The following is a 20021-nucleotide window of genomic DNA, read 5'->3' as shown; positions in this document are numbered from 1 at the left end:
ATGATATGCACAAGTGTTAGCTTCAAAAGGTCCAGCAAGTCCTCTTGCGTTTGAGGTTATCAGAGTAGCTCAGAGTTTATCCTAAGTGGGAATAAGATTAAATACGCCTGTAAATGTTCACAATAAATCCAGGTCTTATCTTTCTCCACACTTGCCCTACTGCTCTTCTCAGGGGATTTTCACTTTGGATAGCTGTTCTGTGAATCCAGTATCCTTGTAGCCCAGGGAAGGCACAATGTCTGTGACCATTGTTCTGGCTCCTGTGGGCCCTCAGGTCCTTGAGGGTGATGGCTCACCTCAGGGCTATGGTAGCCAAATTGGCCTGTTCATATCTGTGACATCTGCCAAGAACATCCAAGTCTCTGGGCTCTGAGAGGCTCTGAGAGGCTCGCTCGTTGGACCCATGATGATTGTAGATTGGTTGCAAGCTAGAGTCTAGGAAGGCCCTGGCCTTCTTTAGAGCACAGAAGGGTGAATGAATTGGTGGCCACAGGGAGCAGAATCTTCCCAGTGGACTTGGCTGTGCTGTGGACTTAGTGGCACTTGGGTCTCCTTGGGAGAGTGTTGTGCGAATAATAAGCAGTTTACAGCCATCCCCAATCCCGTGTCCATATACATCCCAGTACCCTATCTATATAAATTCCCGTATTAAGCTATAGGATTATCAATACTCTTTCTATACGATTCCTAGTACCTTGTCATAGGATTTGACATCCAATGCCTAGTACCGTGTCTCTTGAGTGCCACCCTTTTCTAGGGGGAACCTTAGTGCCGTATTGTTTCCAAGAGGTTCTTCCTGCATCCTGGTGGTGGTAGCATCTCAGCTCTTGTTTTAGGGCCACCCTCCTAGGTGCTGTGAGTGTTGACTCCCCGTGTCTCCCGATAGCTCTCACCAGTGGGCAGTGTTCACAGTTGGGTATTGAGTGAAACTGAGTCACTGGCTGGGAAGAGTTAGTGACTGGTGCTGGGCGCTCACAGAGGCTGCATTCCCCTGTGCTGGCAAGAGCATCGGAACAGCTCCAGCCAGCAGAACCAGCCTCACCTAGCAAGTGACACACGCAGACAAGGCATCCAGGCAGCGGCTCTGGTGGAGAAGGGCGAGGCTGCCACGGACTGTGGGTCCATGGACGTGCACTTTGTGTTCTCAAGAGCTATCTGCTGTTTGTTCTTGGTTTTGGAATTGGCCTTTGATATCCCTGCCCCAGTTCCAGGAGCACACCACCAGTCTCACGGGGGGAGGGGGGTGTCACACCCATCTTCCTACTATGCCACAGACCCTGGATGTCTCTGAGGACTTGGAGAATGAGGAGGGAGGGCTGGTTTGAGACTGGGAAGAAGTCTCTGTCACCCTGTCCACATCTTACGTGCCTTTGCAGATAGAGAAGCAGTGGCCTGTGTCAGGTCTCTGCACAGCCACCTCATCCCTGACAAAAAACCAACAAGGTCCCTTATTAATGTTCCCGGATGATAACTGATGAAGCCAGGACAGACACTCAAGATGAGCTGATCCTGAAGCCTGTACCCCAAATGCTACCTCTGTGATGTCCCTGACTCTAAGTTGTTCCATGGAGTCAGCCTTCCCATGAGCCCTATGTAATCCTGGGAGGGTGTAGGGACTCCAGGGCAGGAGTGAACCCAGGCCTCCTTGGGGAGAGCCAGAGCCCAAGAACTCACTGGCCCTAGAGAATGGGGCTGCCTTCTAGGACCTTGGGGTTACGGGCAGAGCACTTGAGGCCTGGGAGCTGTATGTGAAGTTCTCTGTTCGCTCCTCCAGTGCCTCTCCAGTGGCGTAGGGTGCCTGAGATGTCCGACTCCTCTTCCTGGTGTCGGTTCAGAGTTTGATACTTGGAGCACGGGCCTTGCCTCATTGACTTCTGCCTGGAAAGTTAGCCTGATGTTTCCGCTAGGACTTTCAAGGAGGCTGTGAACATGAAGCTCCGTCAGTATGGGGCATGTTGGCCTTTGATTTTCCTTTGAGCGTTCTGTGAAGAAAGGGGAACTCATGCACTTCCACATTCCTGAGGAAAATAAGATGACACTACTCTTTCAGGCCTTTTTTTTTTTGGTTTTTTTTGGTTTTTTTGTTTTTTGAGAGAAGGTTTCTCAGCTGTCCTGGAACTCACTTTGTAGGCCAAGCAGGTCTCAAACTCACAGAGGTCCACCTGTCTCTGCCTCTCAAATGCTGGGATTAAAGGTGTGTGCCACCACCGCACAGTTGAGCTCAAGCTTTTTAAGTGCGACCATCTGGATCTTAATTGTTACCGGTCTCAGAATAATAAAAATGTAACTTCATGTCCCTGGGAGGGAACATAGGCCATACCTGGTCTTGGTTGTCCCCACTCAGGTCTAGGAGTGTTCTGGTGCTGAAGGTGCTGAAGCCTTCACCAGTCTCGAATTTTAAGACTTCTCAAACTGCTAAAACACTGGCTGGGAGGAAGTGTCCAAGGCCACATGCATCAGTGACCACAGATGAAACAGTCCAATTTCTGCTCACATGTTTTCGCCTGAGAAAAGTTGTGGGCAGTCATTGTTAGTTCTAGTTGAGGCTGCCTGTGGAACAATGTCTCTGCCTAGGGATGAGACCCAGTTGGGGAATAAATGCTCACTTTTTTTTTTAAAGATTTATTTATTTATTATGTATACAGAAGAGGGTGCCAGCTCTCATTACAGATGGTTGTGAGCCACCATGTGGTTGCTGGGAATTGAACTCAGGACCTCTGGAAGAGCAGTCAGTGCTCTTAACCTCTGAGCCATCTCTCCAGCCCTAAATGCTCACTTCTAATATACAACTCTTAGCTGCAAAACAATGAGGCTTAGTGTGTGTGTGTGTGTGTGTGTGTGTGTGTGTGTGTGTGTGTGTCTGTGTATATGTGTGTGGTATGAGAGTGTGTGTGGTGTGTGTGTCTGTGTGTCTGTGTATTATGTGTGTGGTATGAGAGTGTGCAGTGTGTGTGTCTGTATGTGTGTGTATGGTGTGAGTGTCTGTGTATGTGTGTGTGTGGTATTAGAGTGTGTGTGTGTGTGTGTGTGTGTGTGTTTGGTGTGTGTGTGTGGTGTGAGTGTGTGTTTGTTGTGGGTGTGTGAGTCAGTGTGTGTGTGTTGTGTGAGTGAGTGCATGTGTTTATTGTGGGTATGTGAGTGTGTGTGTGTATGTGTGTGTTTGATGTGTGTGGTGTGAGTGAGTGCGTGTGTTTATTGTGGGTATGTGAGTCAGTGTGTGTGTGTGTTTGGTGTGTGTGTGTATGTGTTTGTGTGTGTGAGACCAGAGGACATCCTCAGCTATCACTCCTCGGACTCCAGCCACCACTACTATTTTCTTTTTTTTTTTCTCTCTTTTAGAGAGAGGGGGTCTCTTATTGGCCTGGAGCTTGCCAAGCAGGCTAGTCTAGCTGGCCACTGAGCCCCCGGGACCCACCTGTCTCTGCCTTCATAGTCATCATAGCCAGCACCTGGCTCCCCCGCCTCCAGAATGTGGGGTCTGGGGATTAAACTCAGGTCCTGTGCGTGCAAAGCACACACTTGACTGACGGCTAGCTCCACAGCCCTCTGTTTGTCTTTTTATAATCTATTCTGAAGTCTCTCCTGGTGACAGGACTGTGACATGTCGGGAGTCATGCAGCCTAGTCTCGGATCGGCATTGTTGTACTTGGAAGAGTAGCCAGGGAAGCTCCATCTGCTGCAGGATTCTCAGAACACTTTACCACATCCCCTGAAGTCCCATCTACAAGGGACTATTATAGCCCTTTGCCAGGTGAGGCACCTATAAGGAGAAGGGAGGACTCGCCTGCCATGATAGCGTAGGCATGGTGTGTAGACACCACACCTGGTCAGTGTTGCAGGTGCAAGTGTCCCAGCCCCATTGGAAGGTGTCCGTTGGGACGTGACGATTGTATGCACGTGTTCTTCAGATGCAAACATTGCCAGAAGGTTTGGCATAGGAGTGGCCATGCACCTTTGGCCCTGCCATTGGCAGCCCTGCATAGGCTGGCTGCCCAGCTCGGCCCCTGCTATATGGGCTGCTGCTTCCAGAAAATCCACTCAGGTCACCAGGATGAGCAGGGTATAAATGCCTAGCTCACTCATACAGGTGAAGAATATGGCAATGTGTGTCCAAAGCCCCAGGTAGTAACTTGCTATGATAACCTTGTTTTTGCTGGAACCAGAACTCTAGAACCAAGGAGCCCTGGGCAGCTGGTGGTACTAATGGCCTAGGATCTCTAAGTTAGGGACAGAGTTGTGACACTTTGTGTGGGTGTCTGACTACAGGTGTTGATTCTGCAGGAGGCAGAAGTTCTGTGGTATGTCTAGGTTCTACAGCCTTGGGCCCAGACTGTTCCGTGTCTCGTGATGACTGGAGAATTCAGCCTTGTGACAGCTCAGAGTGTCGTGACTGAAGTGACAGTGGCACTTGCTTTAACTGACCATAAATGACAGTGGCTTCCCTGCGGGTTGGTGCCATGTTGAACAGACTGAGCCAGCTTTCAGAATTTGACCAGCCACCATTTCAGCATCACTTGGAAACCACGTTGTAGGAAGTAGCAGAAGTGTCCCGTGACCTGCCTGTCCTCCATCCTGTGTTCTGACGTCCTGCTCGAGTTACTGTGTTAGTTTGTTTTGATTTTCATTTTTCATAAGTAACTCCTGGCAGGTGTGGTCTAAAGCATTCTCATTATTAAAACATCAGGGATGTGAGTGCGGGTCAGCTGCAGCTGCTAGGAGCCGCTCGGCGGCTAGAGAAAGGCACGGTGTGGAAGAGGAAGGAGGATGCCCAAGAGAAATGCAGGGTGTGCAGAAGTTGGGCCTGCTCCAGGCAGAGGGAGCAGGAAAGGCCGCACAGTTCCTTTCCCACAGAAATCCTCCTGGGAAATATTCTCCATCTGTCCTTCCTTCTTTCTTTGTTCTCTGTTTTCTAGTTTGAAACAGGTGGACAGGGCAGAGACCCTTCCAGAGTCTGGCCAGAAACCCAGAAGCCCAGGTCTCATGGTGCCTGGAAATTCAGCCTGGCTCATGAGTTCTGCCCTCCACCCACCCAGTTCCCGGGTGGCAAGAGTTATGTGGACAATGATGGGATACCAAGCCTTAGAGGGCAATTCTTGAGCTTCTGATGCACAGGAGGAGGCTCATGGGATGTCCTGGGGTCAGGGAGGTCTGGGGTTAAAGGGCAGGGTGTCCAAAAAAAAAAGAAAACTGGAGGAAGTATTTCTTTGGAGACACTCCACACTCTCATTGGTGAGATCTCAGGAAGCAGCCAACGTATAGAGTCTGTGAATCTGCAGTTTTAACACACACCTGCATGCATATACTCACATGCCTACTGTCTGTATCCTGCAAGATCCAGATCTGTGACTCTGACTTGGTCTCCTCAGCCAGGCATGTATTTGCTTTCTGTTACAGGGCCTACCTGTCTACCGGGCTCTGCCCACGTCCTAGGCAAGAGGCCCTAGGATTTCCTGCCCCGTGCCCCAACTACTGGACCAGCACAGGGACTAGGGTGGGTGGAGCACAGAATGAGTGGAACACTCATCCTGGGTTATTGCTCTTAGGCTGTGTTAAGTCCCAGAGAGCAGGGAGAGCTTTGTACCACACAGCCATCCTGGTAGACGCTGGACCATAAATGGTGGAGGCAGGTAGAGGGCAGCTCCTTTATTCCGAGCCCAGCTCTTGGCGGGGAAGTCGGGGATTGGGCCATTTTCCTTCCCTATTCCTGCTTACACCCGGGGTTGGGGCCCATGCTGAGTACCTGTCCCCCCTTGGGTGTAGAGAGGAGCCACTTTTTAGCGGCATGCCCAGGACACTAGTCCAATAATAATAGGATGGCTGGTCAGCAGTCTCCAGCCAGGACAGTGGTGTTCCAGAGCCCTTAGACTATTTCAAGGTGTCCTGGCTAATAAGGTCTCACTCCCACCTTCACCCTTTCCAATTTAAGAGGAAACATTTTGCTAAGGGTCTGGCTGTTGGGGCTTGGGGTCCCTGAGGCCGTTCCAGCTTGTTTTGGGAAAAGTAGGAGCCCGGAAACCTGTTCAGACAGCCAGGAACCCTGTCAGCGACGACACTCACGTTCAGGTAGAGTGAGGAAGGTCTAACCCATACACCTGCTCCCCATCAGACCATCCTTAGGCCGTCCATTTTGTCTGAGGTGGCCACCGGGGCTTTTCTGTCCAGGCACTGGGTTAACCTCTAGGAAGGCCAGCCCCTCTTGGGTGAGGCAAGTTTTCCCAGGCCAAGAGTCCTGTGGTCAGGGGGCCGTGGCCCAGATGTGTGATCTCAACAGTGTTGCTGGGTGGTCCTGGGCTTGGCCTTGGATGGACGGACAGATGGAGCCCTTGAGGCCCAACCTTTGCAGAGACAGCCAATAAGTGCATTGATAGCCTTCAGCTGCCCTTTCCCCTCCCCCTCCCTCCCTCCCTCCCTCCCCCATTCTCTCCCTCCTTCACCATTTTCTCCTTCCCTCTCTTCCCACTCACTTCCCACCCCTTTCCTTTCGACTCTCTCTCTCTCTTTTTCTTCTTAATTAGAGGAAGGTGAAATTCTTATTTCCCTTTAACTCGCTTCCATTTTCCTTCCCGTGGGCAGACTTTAGGCTTAGATCAGCTTCATGGATTTTAGGATGACGGAAGCATAGACAGCCTTCACATTTTCCCTCTAAGACGTGTACACGTGGCGCTTTTAACTATGGAAGATTCAGAATTGAAAGGATTTTTTTTTTACCCAAACTATTTAAGCAAAACTGTGCCCCCTCTGGGTTCTGATACCCAGGAATTATTCTGAAGTTCTTTTGCTCTTGTACCTGTAGCTGGGATGACTTTCCTTGACAGACAGCCTGAGGACCTGACGTGGGCTCTCAGTGGGCACGTAAAGCTGGACGTAGTGTGAACCCATCCTCTCCACACTACTAGAGTAAAGTGAGGTAGAGACTGGCTGCTCTTGAGAAGGCCGTGGGCTGCCATATGCAGCCGAGAACCGCCAGTGAGACCCTGTCTCAAGGAAGGAGGAAGTCGATGACCAGCCCCTGAGGCTGTCTTCACACGTGAGCGCATACACAAAACTAGGTTCATTACTGTGTGATCTGTTTTCTGTTTTGTTTGTTTTGTTTTGTTTTGTTTTTCCAAAACAGGGTCTCTCTGTGTAGCCCTGGCTGTCCTGGAACTCACTCTGTAGACCAGACTGGCCTCAAACTCAGAGATCCTCCTGCCTCTACCTCCCGCATGCTGAGATTAAAGGCGTGCACCACTACCACCCAGCTGCCATTACTGTGTAATTAAAACAAAAATATGCATAATAAAAAGAACCACTTATCACTTATCATGTAACTTAGTCTGCCATGCTGATCGTTTTCAGCTCCAGCTCTCCAAATCTGCCCCTCACACGTCTCAAGTCTTTCGCTTTCCAATGCAAGACATTTTAAGTCTAGAGCCTGGCGTGGAGGTTCCTGGCTCTGTCTTTCACCCCGCCATGCCTGGCCCTGTCATTCCGAACACCTCTGGGCTTCTCAAAGCTTCATCTGTACATGTTTTAATGTGTGCGAGACAGGAATTCAACCTTCAAAACTGATGACACCATTGACTCACCTAGAAACTCACATAAAGTAAGCCGTGATCTCAGGCCAGTGTTCACAGCTCCCTAATTTGGAATTTTCTTAGCAGCTGTCGGTTTGGGGTGGATCCTTTCTCCATTCAGCGTTCCCTCCCTCCCTCGCATCTACACATTTTGCTTTCCTCTCCTTTTTCTTCCTGACAGAAGTTGTTCTGGACACACACACCCCCATATGGATCTTGCTGAAGGTGTCACTTGGCTCTTGTGTCTGTCAGATTGGTGTGGCCCCTAGGGCCCTTTGGATTTGGATTCTATGGTAGCCCAGTGGCCTTTGCATGTCTGTGGGTGCAGATGCCTACGTCCCTCTGTGGTAGCCCAGGCATTCAGTGACTGTTTTAACCCACTTATCCTTTCCACCACCTCCCACACAAGGTGGCCATGCGGCCATGCCCTGGTCCCCTTCTCAGAGGTAGCTTAGGCATTTGAAAGGGAGAGGAGACCACGTGACACTCTGAGTCATTAGCTGTCATCTGCCCAGCCTTGGCTTTGAGCTCTGGTTCGAGTCACATCTGTGCTTCCTGAGCAGCACTTCTGAGTCCCCTGGAACGTTGTGTTAGGAGAAATGGAAAAGGTAGAACTCAGAACAAACACAAAGCAAAGCTTTGTCTTGGAAAATTCTTTCAAAAAACCTGTACCCACAGGTACTTTCTGAGTGCTCAGATGAGGCCCATGTTGGTTCCAGTCAAGGGATGTTGTGCTGTGGAATTTGAGAGAGACTTGTGTGCCACCGAGCAGTCTAGCTGAGCTGGATGAGGTGTTGATGAGGGTGTGTAGAAGGTCTGCACGCAGGGGAGATGATACTGGAACCCCCAGTGGCCAGTTGGAGAGATGAGCGCCCCAAAGAGCCTAATGGTCCTTATGTACCAGCCTCCGATGCTCAGAGACAGTGGAGCTGGGAACTGTGGGCCTCGTACAGACAGGAGCCAGGGAATGTGAGCCCATTTGGGCCTCAGGTTTGTGATCTCGGATGGAGTTGGTCTCTGTGCTGTGACCTGTGTGCCAACAGCACTTTCATGCTTCCTGTCAGTGGGAGGCGGAGCCCTTTCTCATGGGAACAGTGATTCAAAACAGGAGAGCCGTGGCTTCTCCCTGCGCTCCGCCCACATACCAAGCACTGTGGAAGATCTGACTCGCCCCGTTATCAGGGGAAGCTGCCCATCATTCCCACGCGGCCTATCACTCCATCCCTCCTCCCCCAGCATGGAGGCTACATTAGCCATTGTCCCTTCAGACCCTACAGCCGGAGGCCATACGGCTTTGTGACCCAAGGCCCTCGGTACCCCACAACCAAGGAAAAGCTACACACACACACACACACACACACACACACACACACACACACAATTTCTTGCAAGCATTCAGAAAAAAATCTAAATTTGTTCAAAGCCACTGAATGTTTGCTTTGAACAGGCTGCAAGGAGCAATGGATGCTTGATGTGGGGTCTGTGGGAAAAAGAGGGTGAGCGCCAGCTCTGTGAGCCTAGCATAGTCTAGCCAGCAACATGGCCCAGCCACAGGCTGCTCACCCCCGAGCTGCTCATGCTTTATCCTGTGATGTGTTTCTTTTCATTATCATTGCATATTTATTTAGTTATTTTGTGGGTGTGTCATAGTGCACACGTGGAGGACAGAGGACACCTTGCAGGAGTACATTTTCATCTTCCACCATGTGGGTCCCAGGGATCAAACTCGGGTCTTCAGACTTGGCAGCAAGTGCCCTCAGTCACCGTGGCATCTCTCCGCTGCTTAATTTGATTTTTTTGAAGATTTATTTTATTACTTGTGTGTGTGTGTGTGTGTGTGTGTGTGTGTGTGCGCGCGCGCGTGCACATGCATATGAGTGCTAATGCCTGTAAAAGCTAGAGGTGGTCATGAGCAGTCTGACATGGAAACTGGAAATCGAACTCGGATCCTTCAGGAGAGCAGCCAGTACTCTTAACCACTGAACCATCTCTTCAGCCCTGGCACTGTGTCTCAGGATGTTTGTCTGTCCTGTGGAGTTAGCAGGGCCCGGCCTTCCCTCTGTGGCATCATGAGATTGTTCACCACAGATGGCAGTTTTAGAACGGAGGAGGAGCCAGGGACACCAGGCACATGGTAACTGACAGTGGATGGCCCAGCGTGGCCAGCCTCTGTTGGGCTGGAGGTTAAGCCGTGGGAAGTGTCCCGAGGCCCCAGAAGATCTTCAGTAAGACGCAAGGCCAAAAAGGAAGCAGATGGTCAGGGGCCAGGTATTCCCAGGAGTTTTACTTCCGGTGGGTCAGAAGTATGTTCTCACTCAAATTTACTCTTTACATACCGCCCACCGCTTTCTGCTTTGGAGTCAAGGGCTGTATGGAGGGGCAGACAGCAGCACCTCAAACCGTTCTTGGGGGACAGTTTTGAAAACGAGTGAAATATGTCAGGATGATGTTACAACGAGTGGGGGCTGGGGTGGGAGGCTCCCCATATCTCAGGGGAGTGTGAGGCTAATGCCTCAGGGACCCCCAAAATGCTGACCCTGTGTTCAGGATGGGGCAAAGATACAGTCCTTGATTTAATTGTGTGGACATCACGTCTATGGCATTTGTGTTAGCCATAGACTGGGTAGTAACCAAAGTCCAGCCGCACAGTAATATCTGTGTAATAAAATGTGGTGTGGCGATTAAACCACTTTTTATCAATGCAGTCAGATGCTCAAAAATTTGATTTTTCTTTAAAAAAAAAGTCAGGATACAAAATTATATGTTTTGTGAAGACAGACCCCTTTTATGTAAAATGCTTGCATATCCACACCCATTTATTTAGACAGTGTCTCTGGATCAGTGGTGTATGATACAAGATTTTCAAGTGTGCAAGTAACTTCGGATGACTTCATTTGTACAAGTAGAGGGCTCTCGGGGCCCTGCCTAGACGGCTGTTCCCAGGGTGGCATTGAGTGTGATTTTCAAAGGGGGTAGAACTGAATTGAAGATGTGTACAGAATTTTGGCTCAGTCCCGAGTGCACATCTTTAGCAGGCAGTCGCAGCCCCCCCCCATCTGATGTCAGAGACCCTGTGGGCAGCAGAATCACGGTGACATCTGCAGTTCAGACCCCAGGAGGGCAGCCGTGGACACATGGTGTTCAGTCAGCTTCCTCCTCCAGCCTGGTCCCCATCTCTGATTCGTGATGCAGTCCTGTGGGGTTTGAGAGATGTCTGATTTACGGTGAAAATTTCCAACCGGAGTTGATGATCTTAAATGTGTAAGTCACCCTTCGTCCTGCCCCTTTTCACAATTCTCGTCTGTCTGTCTGTCACTCTCTTTTTAAGAATTTCCTAGGGGTGGAAAGTAGTTCTTTTCGTTGTGAAGCTTTCTTTTTCTGTTCACAGCGAAGTGTAGTCTTTCTGTGTGGACATACGCAACGTCTATGCACACGTGTGACACACGATGAAGAGCTGCAGGTGTGGGTGGCTTTGCAGTGCCTCCCCCGCACACACACCTGGGTACCCATGCCGCTTCTGGCTCTGAGGACTGTGGCCCCACAGCCCTGGAAACGCACCCCTCCTGGAAGCAGGAGGCTGCCCAGCTCCCATGGGGCGCCTTCCCCAGGATGCCGGCCTCCCTCCCAGCCCAGCCCTCTGCTCGCTGCTCTTCCTTCCGCCCGCCCCGACAGCTGCTGGAAACGGGGTGTGTGACATACACAGGAAACGGCCCTGACAGGCATAGTGTGAGCTGCGAGTGCATGGCAGCACTTCCAGAATCAGGAAGTCTGTCCCTTTTGTCATGCTGTTCTGAAGCCACAGCCAGCCAAGCTCAGCCATCAGCATTCCTCTGTGCTAGGCAAATGCAGGTGCTCTGGGCACTCACTGCTGTGTGTTTGTGAGTCAAATTCCTGCAGGGATGGCCCAGCTTGTACCTGCAAGGTGACAAACTCAGGTGCGGCTTGTTAGAATTGGAATGGAAACAAAGCACATGTCAGTCAGATGGAGGGAGTGGTCCAGCAGCTCTCTCTTTCTCCAGGGTCTGCTGTAACTTAGCATTGCAGGGCAGGTTATTCCCGGAGCCCCATTTGGCCAAGGGTGCCTCTCAGGGTTTTCCGTAGAGGAGGGAGACCTTTATTGTTCCTAGCAAAGGGTATCCAGAACCCTGTAATCCCATTGGTAACTCTCCTGGCTACAAGCAGGCTATCTCTACACCTCTTCCATTGCTCTGGGCAGTCGATTTGGTTAGCATTTTAAAGACTGGCTGATTTCTTTTATTCATGAAGCACTGGCAAGCTGTGACTACATATGGTAACATAATAACCATGGCCTTATGGAGACTTTCCTCCGCCATCAGGATGACGCTGAGGGTATTCTGTCTGACGGCAGCCGTGAGGGCTGATCCGCTGACAGTGTCTCAGGTACAGCACAGACAACTGTGTCTTGGTGTCTACCTGCACTTAAAGCTCCTCTGTTCCTTTGCAGCCCGTCTTTACCTGCCCTCGACTGGCAGCTGCCATCCCACTCTGGTCCGTATGAGCTTCGGATCGAGGTGCAGCCCAAGTCACACCACAGGGCTCACTATGAGACAGAAGGCAGCCGGGGGGCTGTGAAGGCCTCAGCTGGAGGACACCCCGTCGTGCAGGTATGATGTCTTCTGTGACCTGCCAATAGCCCATACCTTGGCATTTCTCAGTCTAAAACAGTTTTGCATCCGCAGCTGGGGACCTTCCTCAAGCTTTAAACACAGTCTCCTCAGAGCCAGTTAGTTAGACATTGGCTACTTGCATATCCCATTTCCTTCTGCATAGGGATGCTCCTTATCTTCAGTAAGGCTATGTCCCAATGAACCCTTGGTAAACTGAAAAATGTCAAAAGTCAAAATGCATTCCCTCTACCTCACTGACCATGCATCTTCGCACAGGTCCCGCATAGACAGAATGTCAGCCACTCCTCTCTTCACAGAGGGGCCGGCTGAGCACTACACGAAATTCAAAGTGTAGTTTTTCTGATTGGGTATCACTTTCACACTAGCATAGAGCTGAAGGGAAGACGGTAAGCAGGACCGTGGTGAGTCAGGGGCTGTCCGTGGGTGCCGTACAGTGCTTTTCATCACATCTGCAGTGGTTCTGAAGGCTCACCCCAAACAGACTTACATGCAGGTCTGGCTGCATTGCACCAGCTGTTCTGCAGCTCCATTCTTCTCTTTCCAAACTCTGCCCCCCTGGAGCAGATGCACACTCTCCACCCACACCACACACGTGGGATTGGTGGGCAGCCTACACTTGTGAGCCTGCCTGGAGGTGTTAGGGGTAGGGTCTGAGAGAGCAGGTGATGAGCCGGAGTTCTGAGGGGAAGGTGGCTGAGATGGGCACAGTCATGCCTATAGACCTTCGGGGAAGGAAAAATCGTCGCTTAGAGGGGAGATACAGTGCTCATCCATGCTGGCCAGGAGTCACATTGGAAACTAGGGGGCCCAGCAACATCACAGATCCAGCTTGCCACTCCTCCAACTGTTCATCAGTGTGACATCCCAATGGGCTGTATGAGGTTGTCCTTGCTTCCCTGTGCCACACCTGTCCCCTTGTGTGCGTTAGACCCCAAGACATGACTGTTTTAAGTGGCACCAAGAAATGCTTGTTCTCTGCCTGGCTCTGGTCACATGGTGACATAGAGAGCTCTTTACCCCAGTACCCCAACATCATAAACCCAGGTGCCCAACCCTGTTATTTTCAGGACTGATGCAAACTGGAAGGGGTACTCAGCAGGGAACCAGGTACTTTTCTTTTATTCCATTTAGGTAAATAAAAAGCTGGCAAAGGCAGGAGGCGCTGGAGACAATGGCTGTTTGCCAACGCAGCAATCAGCCCCATGGAATGGGCCAGGCGAGGTGCAGAAATGAAGCACTTTAGCGGGCCTTGTGGGTGATATTAAGGCGATATTTGTGGCCCGCGTGCCTGATGCCAATTAATACCTACTTTGTTAGCGGCTTGATGTGATAAAATGCAGGAGACATCGGTACGCAGCAGCCAGCTTGACATTTTAAGTTTCTACCTTCCCAGGTGGAAGTCAGGTAGAGCTGGCCCTCAGCTGTGCAGGGTAACTACAGGTATTTACCTCTCCTTTCCTGCTGCGGTCTTCACTGAATGAAAGTGCATTATTGCTGAATGGAACAGGTTTTAATAAGGGAGAAAATAAGTCCGTTAAAGAAAGGCAGGAAGGTAAGTGGAGAGATAATGGCCAAGCTCCTCCACTTACTTGGATCATACAGGCAAGGGGCTCTGGGTGAGAGCCGGGGGAGGGGGGTGCAAATACTGTGCCTTCATCAGAATGATGAAGCTGTGGATACGATATGAATCTGCACCTTTTTGGGTTTGGGCTGATGGTGGTTGTAAGAATCTCAGCTGCTTTGGGGAGATAAAGCCAGGAGTGTGGGGAGCCCTTGTGTTTGGGGGAATTCGTTGTCTGTCAGCCTCTGATACTCGTTACCTGTGTGTCAGGTGCCAAGTTGACATGCTGCCCCTGGAGAACCAGGCTCTAGGCATCTTGGGCACGGGGCAACATTTTTCTCTCAGTGCAGATGATATCCAGGAAATTGAGGCATTTCTGAGGAATGGTGAAATTTAAAACAGCGTTTAAGAAGCACCCTCTGAATTATTTAAAGTGGTGTTAAGGGAAGGTGGTAAAACCAGGTCAGGCTGGCTCTGCTTCCACAGAACAGCCACCCCCTTCCTCAACAGCGTTGAAAGGCAAAGAAAAACAACCCCTAACCAAAAATGTTAGGTTCTGTCTCACGTCTCATTGTGAGAAATTAGGAACCCAAGGAGTTTTCTGGAATATTCTCACCAAGTAAGCTCACACCTATGCCAGTGTGTGAGGTAAACAGCTAAAAAGAGGGTATTTTAGGGTATTTGTTTTCTTTTTTTGGCTGGTGGACCACAAATTAGGTAAAAATAGAATTTGCACGTAATTATGAAACACACAAAAATAGAAGATTCTCTTGGTTGCCATGAAAGCGCCGTAACCACAAGGTTCTACCCCAGGCTTCTGGGTTGTGTTGACACGCCCTTCAGTGCCACCAGCCCTGCCGTCTGACCTTCCGGCTCTCAGAGGTGGGCACATTACACAGCAGTCTGGGTGAGGCCACGGACCAGCCCACATATCCGCTGTGCAGCCACTGCGCAAGCCATTTTGTGGCCAGTAGTGTCTACTGCGTCCCTGACTGTTCAGGCCTTCTACCTCACTCATGAGCTCCTAGAAGCTCCCATTTCCTCAGCACGGTCCCTGTAGTGGATCCGGCACCATGGTTTCCTCTATGTCTCAAGAAGTCTGTCCATAAAGACAGCAGCAATCTGCAGGACAGAAAACCCTAGTGGTGCTCAGGAGGGAACTGTAAAAGGAAGGAAGACATGCCCCTCAGACCCGGGGTCCAGAAAGAGGCGTCGGGTCAGTGATCCTCTTCCTTGGATGTGTTGTCCGGGGACCACGCAGACCAGACTCAGGCGTACTGGTGGAGTCAAAGGTCATGCATTTCAGAAAAGGCAGCTGCATCCGGCCTAACTTTGCTTTCAGTGGAGAGGCCAGTGTCTGTGAAGGACCTGCCTGAACAATCGGCGCTCCGGTGGGAGGCTTAGGACTCTCCCTCTGACACAGACTTGCATTTTGGTCGCTGCTCTCTTCTCGGGGCTCATTGTCCCCCACCAGGAGGGTGTCACGTCTGCTTTTGTCCATGGACGTCTTTCTTCACACCACGATCTAAGTATCCAAAAGGGCCGCAGGCTCCCACTAGCCATTCAGTGATCACCAAGCTACCCAGTCTTCAAAAACACTGGCTTCATAATCTGACGTTATCTAAAAAAAACATCATGCCGAGTCAGAATGGGCAGCCACAGGTTATTCTGGACTCAAGGAGGGCCTGGTAAGGACTTACCTATCGGCTTTCCTGGCAGCTCCCAGGACCAGTTCAAGGGCCACCTTGCAGTGGACATGTTCTGTGCAAAGTCTGTGGGGGATGTCCTTGGTGACATGGTGGCTCCCTTCCCCTCCCCCCAGTTACCACTGTCTTCCACTAGTTATCAAGACAGGAGCTCCTACATCTGCCTACAGTGTGCTGTGGTCTTGTTTCCAATGCCACACTGTAACCAGTGAGAAAAGGCCGAAATTTTCCTTGACTATGAAACTTGCCTTGGTAGAACAGATGTCTCAAATACTCTAAGGTAGAGGCATCTGCCTCTCCAGTTCTCCAAAGTAAGACGTCATTATTGAGCATCATCCTATCCAGCAAGGGCCCTCCTGACCTTGATCTGGCCTGTGGCTTTCAGGTCTCCATGTCTGTTGGGTCTTGGCCACCACTGACAGAAGTGGCTGAGGATCCAAATTCTCCAGAAGTGAAGCAGGGGATGTCTAGGTTGGCCTAGAGTGAACTATGGCCTTGTGGGCTCCTACCTTTAGGGGCCCCCACTGCGGTGCATCACGGGGTCTGAAGATCATCTCCCACCCCAGTGGTCACATCATCCAGCTCTGTTTACCAATCACCAGATGACTTGCCTGATAGCATCTGCACATCACACACAAGCCCGCTCTGCTTGAATAATTAATAGGCCACTGAAATATGAACACTCAGAAGCTGGTCAGTTCCTAACATTTAGGTTTGCAGCACGGGACTTGCCATTTAGGACAGTGACCAGCGTGGCCCCTGACTGGCCATGAAGGATTCAGATCAAAGAGACGCGCAGACTGTGGCCCAGACAGGTGACGCTGGACTCAGTGTGGATATAAGTCATATACTCTCAGGATACAGACAACAGGGACTTGAGAATCTAAAGGAACTGGGGCAGAGTCGTAGAGGAAGCCATGATAAGCATTGGCTTGTGCTCAGACACAGGGGCCAAGCAGAGGCCAGTGGGGTCTCATGGCCTCAGGGACCCTTCAGAAGTCACTTAGCTTGTCCCCTCCCCCATATAGATTCATGGCAGATGCTTTTTCTATCATACAAGACATTTGACAGCTAAGGACATCCACTAGGAGATGACTTGCATTTCTCCGGTTGTTAAAATTGTCTTCTCGCCAGGCTGTTGTTATAATTACTTTTCTTTCTTGGTGGTGTCTTTCCTCAAGTCCCAGGGGAGGTTTAGAGTGGTAAAAATATTATGAGAAGTGGGTTTGTGAGGGGTGTCTGACCTGTGGTCACAAGGTACCTTATCATTTGGTTTAGCGGCCTGGGATGCTCTGTCATGTGTGAGCCTGCTTCCCCCGGTCTCCTAGGCCTCTCCTCTGGAATACACACATCCGGAGGCTAACAGAGAGCCAGGGTCCTTCAAGGGCCAGTGAGGGGTTTGCTAGGTATTCTGATCAGAGCAGCAGGGGGGTGGGCACAGGGGAAATAATGCAGCACTTCACTCTGCCTGGAGCAGCAAGCTGTTAAAACATGCATATCACAGAGGTCTAACTGCAGCCCTGACCCCAGAGCAGAAACACGCTGGCCCTGGTCTACACAGAGCCAGCCAACCTGCGTGGTCTGGATTAATTTTTTATGGATCAGCCTGGACAGTGCATGGAGTCCTCTCTCCTTTCAGGACATTTCAATGCAAACACTCTCTTATCCCTGCCCACCATGCACAGGCTGACTCTCCCGTCCCTGCCCACCATGCACAGGCTGACTCTCCTGCCCCTGCTCACCATGCACAGGCTGACTCCCGTCCCTGCTCAGCATGCACAGGCTGACTCTCACGTCCCTGCTCACCATGCACAGGCTGACTCTCCTGCCCCTGCTCACCATGCACAGGCTGACTCTCCCGTCCCTGCTCACCATGCACAGGCAGACTCTCCTGTCCCTGCCCACCATGCACAGGCTGACTCTCCCGTCCCTGCCCACCATGCACAGGCTGACTCTCCTGTCCATGTTGACCACGCACAGGCTGACTCTCCCATCCATGCTCACCATGCACAGGCTGACTCCCGTCCCTGCCCACCACGGACAGGCTGACTCTCCTGGTCACCTAGATAGTGTCTCCCTTCCGCACATATACTCAGCACCATGTCCATTGTTCAGCAAACACAGGGATTTCATGAGAATCCCTCCTGAGCACACTGCAGCTTTGCTTACTGTACGAGCTCCCAGTGGCAAAGCTAAGAGTGGACAGACAATTGGTGGTGAGAGATGAGTTGTTGTACTGGGAAGACATCTGGGGACAGCTCTCATCCCAGTGTGACAGTGGAGTGGAGGTGGCCCTGTCTGCTTGCTCAGTCTACAGTAGTGGACTTGAAAAAAACTGTCTGGCCTCGGTTTAGTTCCACCGATGTACTCAAGGCGGAGGCTTCACATGGGCTCTCAGCATCCGCTTGTGAGCTCACTTCAGACCCTTACCATCCAGCAGAATGGGAAGCAGTGAGGGCACCATGTGAGCCCGGGAGCAAAGGCAAGGCGGGGCTACAAGCAGAACCCTCCCCCCGAAACAAGGAGCCTCCAAGCCTGCCACCAAGTCCCCAAAGCTGACTTGAGAGCCGTGGCTTCTTTGATCCAGGCTAGGGAAGAGTTTAAATGATGATGTCTTGGGCACATAGCCTGCAGATGGTCCTCTAGTTACATGCCAGCAGAGGTCATTCTGAGTTAGGGTCCAGATGAGACAGGTCTAGTCAAGCCCCTCCTCTCCCCTAGGGTCTCAGACACCATCCTTGGGTGCAGGTGAGATGAGGACTGTGGGAATGGAGACAAAACAGGAACTAACACCTCTAGCAACAGTGACAGCAGGAAGGGGCACATCTTGAGCTGGCTCCTGGCCACACATGGACCTTCTTCCTGGTGACTCTGTGGCTTTCCTTGGCCCCGAGGACCCAGAGGCACCACAAATGTCACGGTCTACCCACGGGCAGCTGTTCAGATGTGAAGAAGATACAAATAGTGATGAGAAGCTGCAGCTGTAGCCAGTGTTCTCTCGGGAGTCTGGGAAGGACTGGCACTTTCTCTCTGAGTCTGTCCTTTGACAGTCCCAACTCAGGCCACCATGGGAGGTGGGGGTGGAGAGGGACTATTGTTGAATGCCTGCCCTGGCCTGGTGGCCTTGTTTTTGCCACTCAGAAGAACACTGGATTCCTTCCTATGTGGATGGAGGTAGTTTGCTCTGCATCGGCACAGATGGCCGCAGGCCTTGCCTAGGCAGACACACAGTCAGGACCTCACTGGTCATGTGGGTAGATGTCCTCAGCATGGACCCCAGGGATGAGAGAAGGAACAGACTGAGAGCCAGTATCCCCCTAGTGTTAACACGTGGGATCTGGGATGGCATCATGGTATCAGTGCCCTGAGAAGCCTTGATGAATTTTGAGTATCTTCAGTCCTTCATATCACATTTCCAGCCCTGCATCCTCCCTCAGCATTCTCGAGGCTCTAATAGTTTAATGGAAAGGGTTAGAGTCTCTTACATGTGCCCCATGGATGCTTAATGCATGGCCACTGAGTCATGCTATCCACACTGTAAACAGCAAAACTCACCAGGATGCTGGCTGCCACAGGCTGGATTCTGCAAGGTAGAGGGATTGGGGTTCAGGGCAGCAGCCATATTTTCTGGGATTTCCTTGCATGTCTGGGCCTGGTATCACCATGGTAGCATGTTGTAACACACTGCATGGCATGGTATAGGTGACTTCTCCTGAGGGGCCTCTGCCCTGTATACAAGGTAAGCACTAGCCTAGCATGTCATTGTGGAGCCTGGGTGATTCCCAGGAGGGTGTACAGGTGGCTGCTTCCTGAGTCTATTGTGGCCTCTGAGGTGCTGAAGGAAGAGCCTGTGTTGGGAGTTTCTGTACCTGCTTGCCAGCTTTGCAAAAGGAATCTGCTGGCTTTTGGTGCCTCTTTCCTTGGATTTGGGTGGACAGAGAGTAGGTGAAGGCTGCCATCTGCAGGGCCGGCCTCAGGGATGCTAGGTGCCATGCTTAACACAGAGACGATCCAGGCTGATGTGCATGGGGCTGATTGGGCTGTGATTCCTGGCCATGATGACAGTTCCTGGGGACACTGGGGCCCTGTGGGCCCTTATAAACCTTCTTTGCAGGAGCTGAGAGGAGGGTGGTGAGGTCTCTCCCACCGGCACGTTGCCTGAGTTGGTGCCCGTCTTTGTCCCTGGCCCCTTTCAACCCCTCAGGCTAGCCGGGAATCAGCCCTGCACAGGAGTTCCAATTGGTCTTGTGCAGCACAGATGGACCCTGATTCAGTCACATGGCCTTGGTTTAAAATTCCCACAATATCTGCTTGATACCCAGATCTTGAAGGAGGATCCCACCCACTTCTATCCAAGGAACCTTCAAGTAAGGGAGATTTCCAGTAAGGGGGTGGGGTGGGGCTCCTGCTCTCCCGAGTCAGCATGCAAGGCAGGAAGGTGGCCATTGGGGGAAGAGCAGAGAAGCTGAGCTGGAGGCCTCCCCAAGGAGCAGGCCTAAGATCCACACCCAGGTGCATCCTGGCTGTGGTTGTGAACGGCATGCTTCAG

At 51.3% G+C, this 20021-nt stretch overlaps 1 protein-coding gene across 1 annotated transcript in view; it reads left to right on the top strand.

Moving 5' to 3' along the window:
* Nfatc1 (nuclear factor of activated T cells 1) overlaps positions 1-20021 on the top strand; it is a 59848-nt gene that overhangs the window by 14761 nt on the left and 25066 nt on the right. Inside the window, exon 3 of the mRNA XM_059246526.1 lies at positions 12022-12181. Coding sequence (XP_059102509.1) covers positions 12022-12181 — 160 coding nt within the window. The remainder of the gene's footprint in view (positions 1-12021; positions 12182-20021) is intronic.

Source organism: Peromyscus eremicus, chromosome 19 (genome assembly GCF_949786415.1).
Source record: "Peromyscus eremicus chromosome 19, PerEre_H2_v1, whole genome shotgun sequence".
In the NCBI taxonomy this organism is placed as follows: Eukaryota; Metazoa; Chordata; class Mammalia; order Rodentia; family Cricetidae; genus Peromyscus; species Peromyscus eremicus.
The sequence above is the reverse complement of the archived record's forward strand: the minus strand, read 5'-3'. Positions and strand labels throughout refer to the sequence as shown.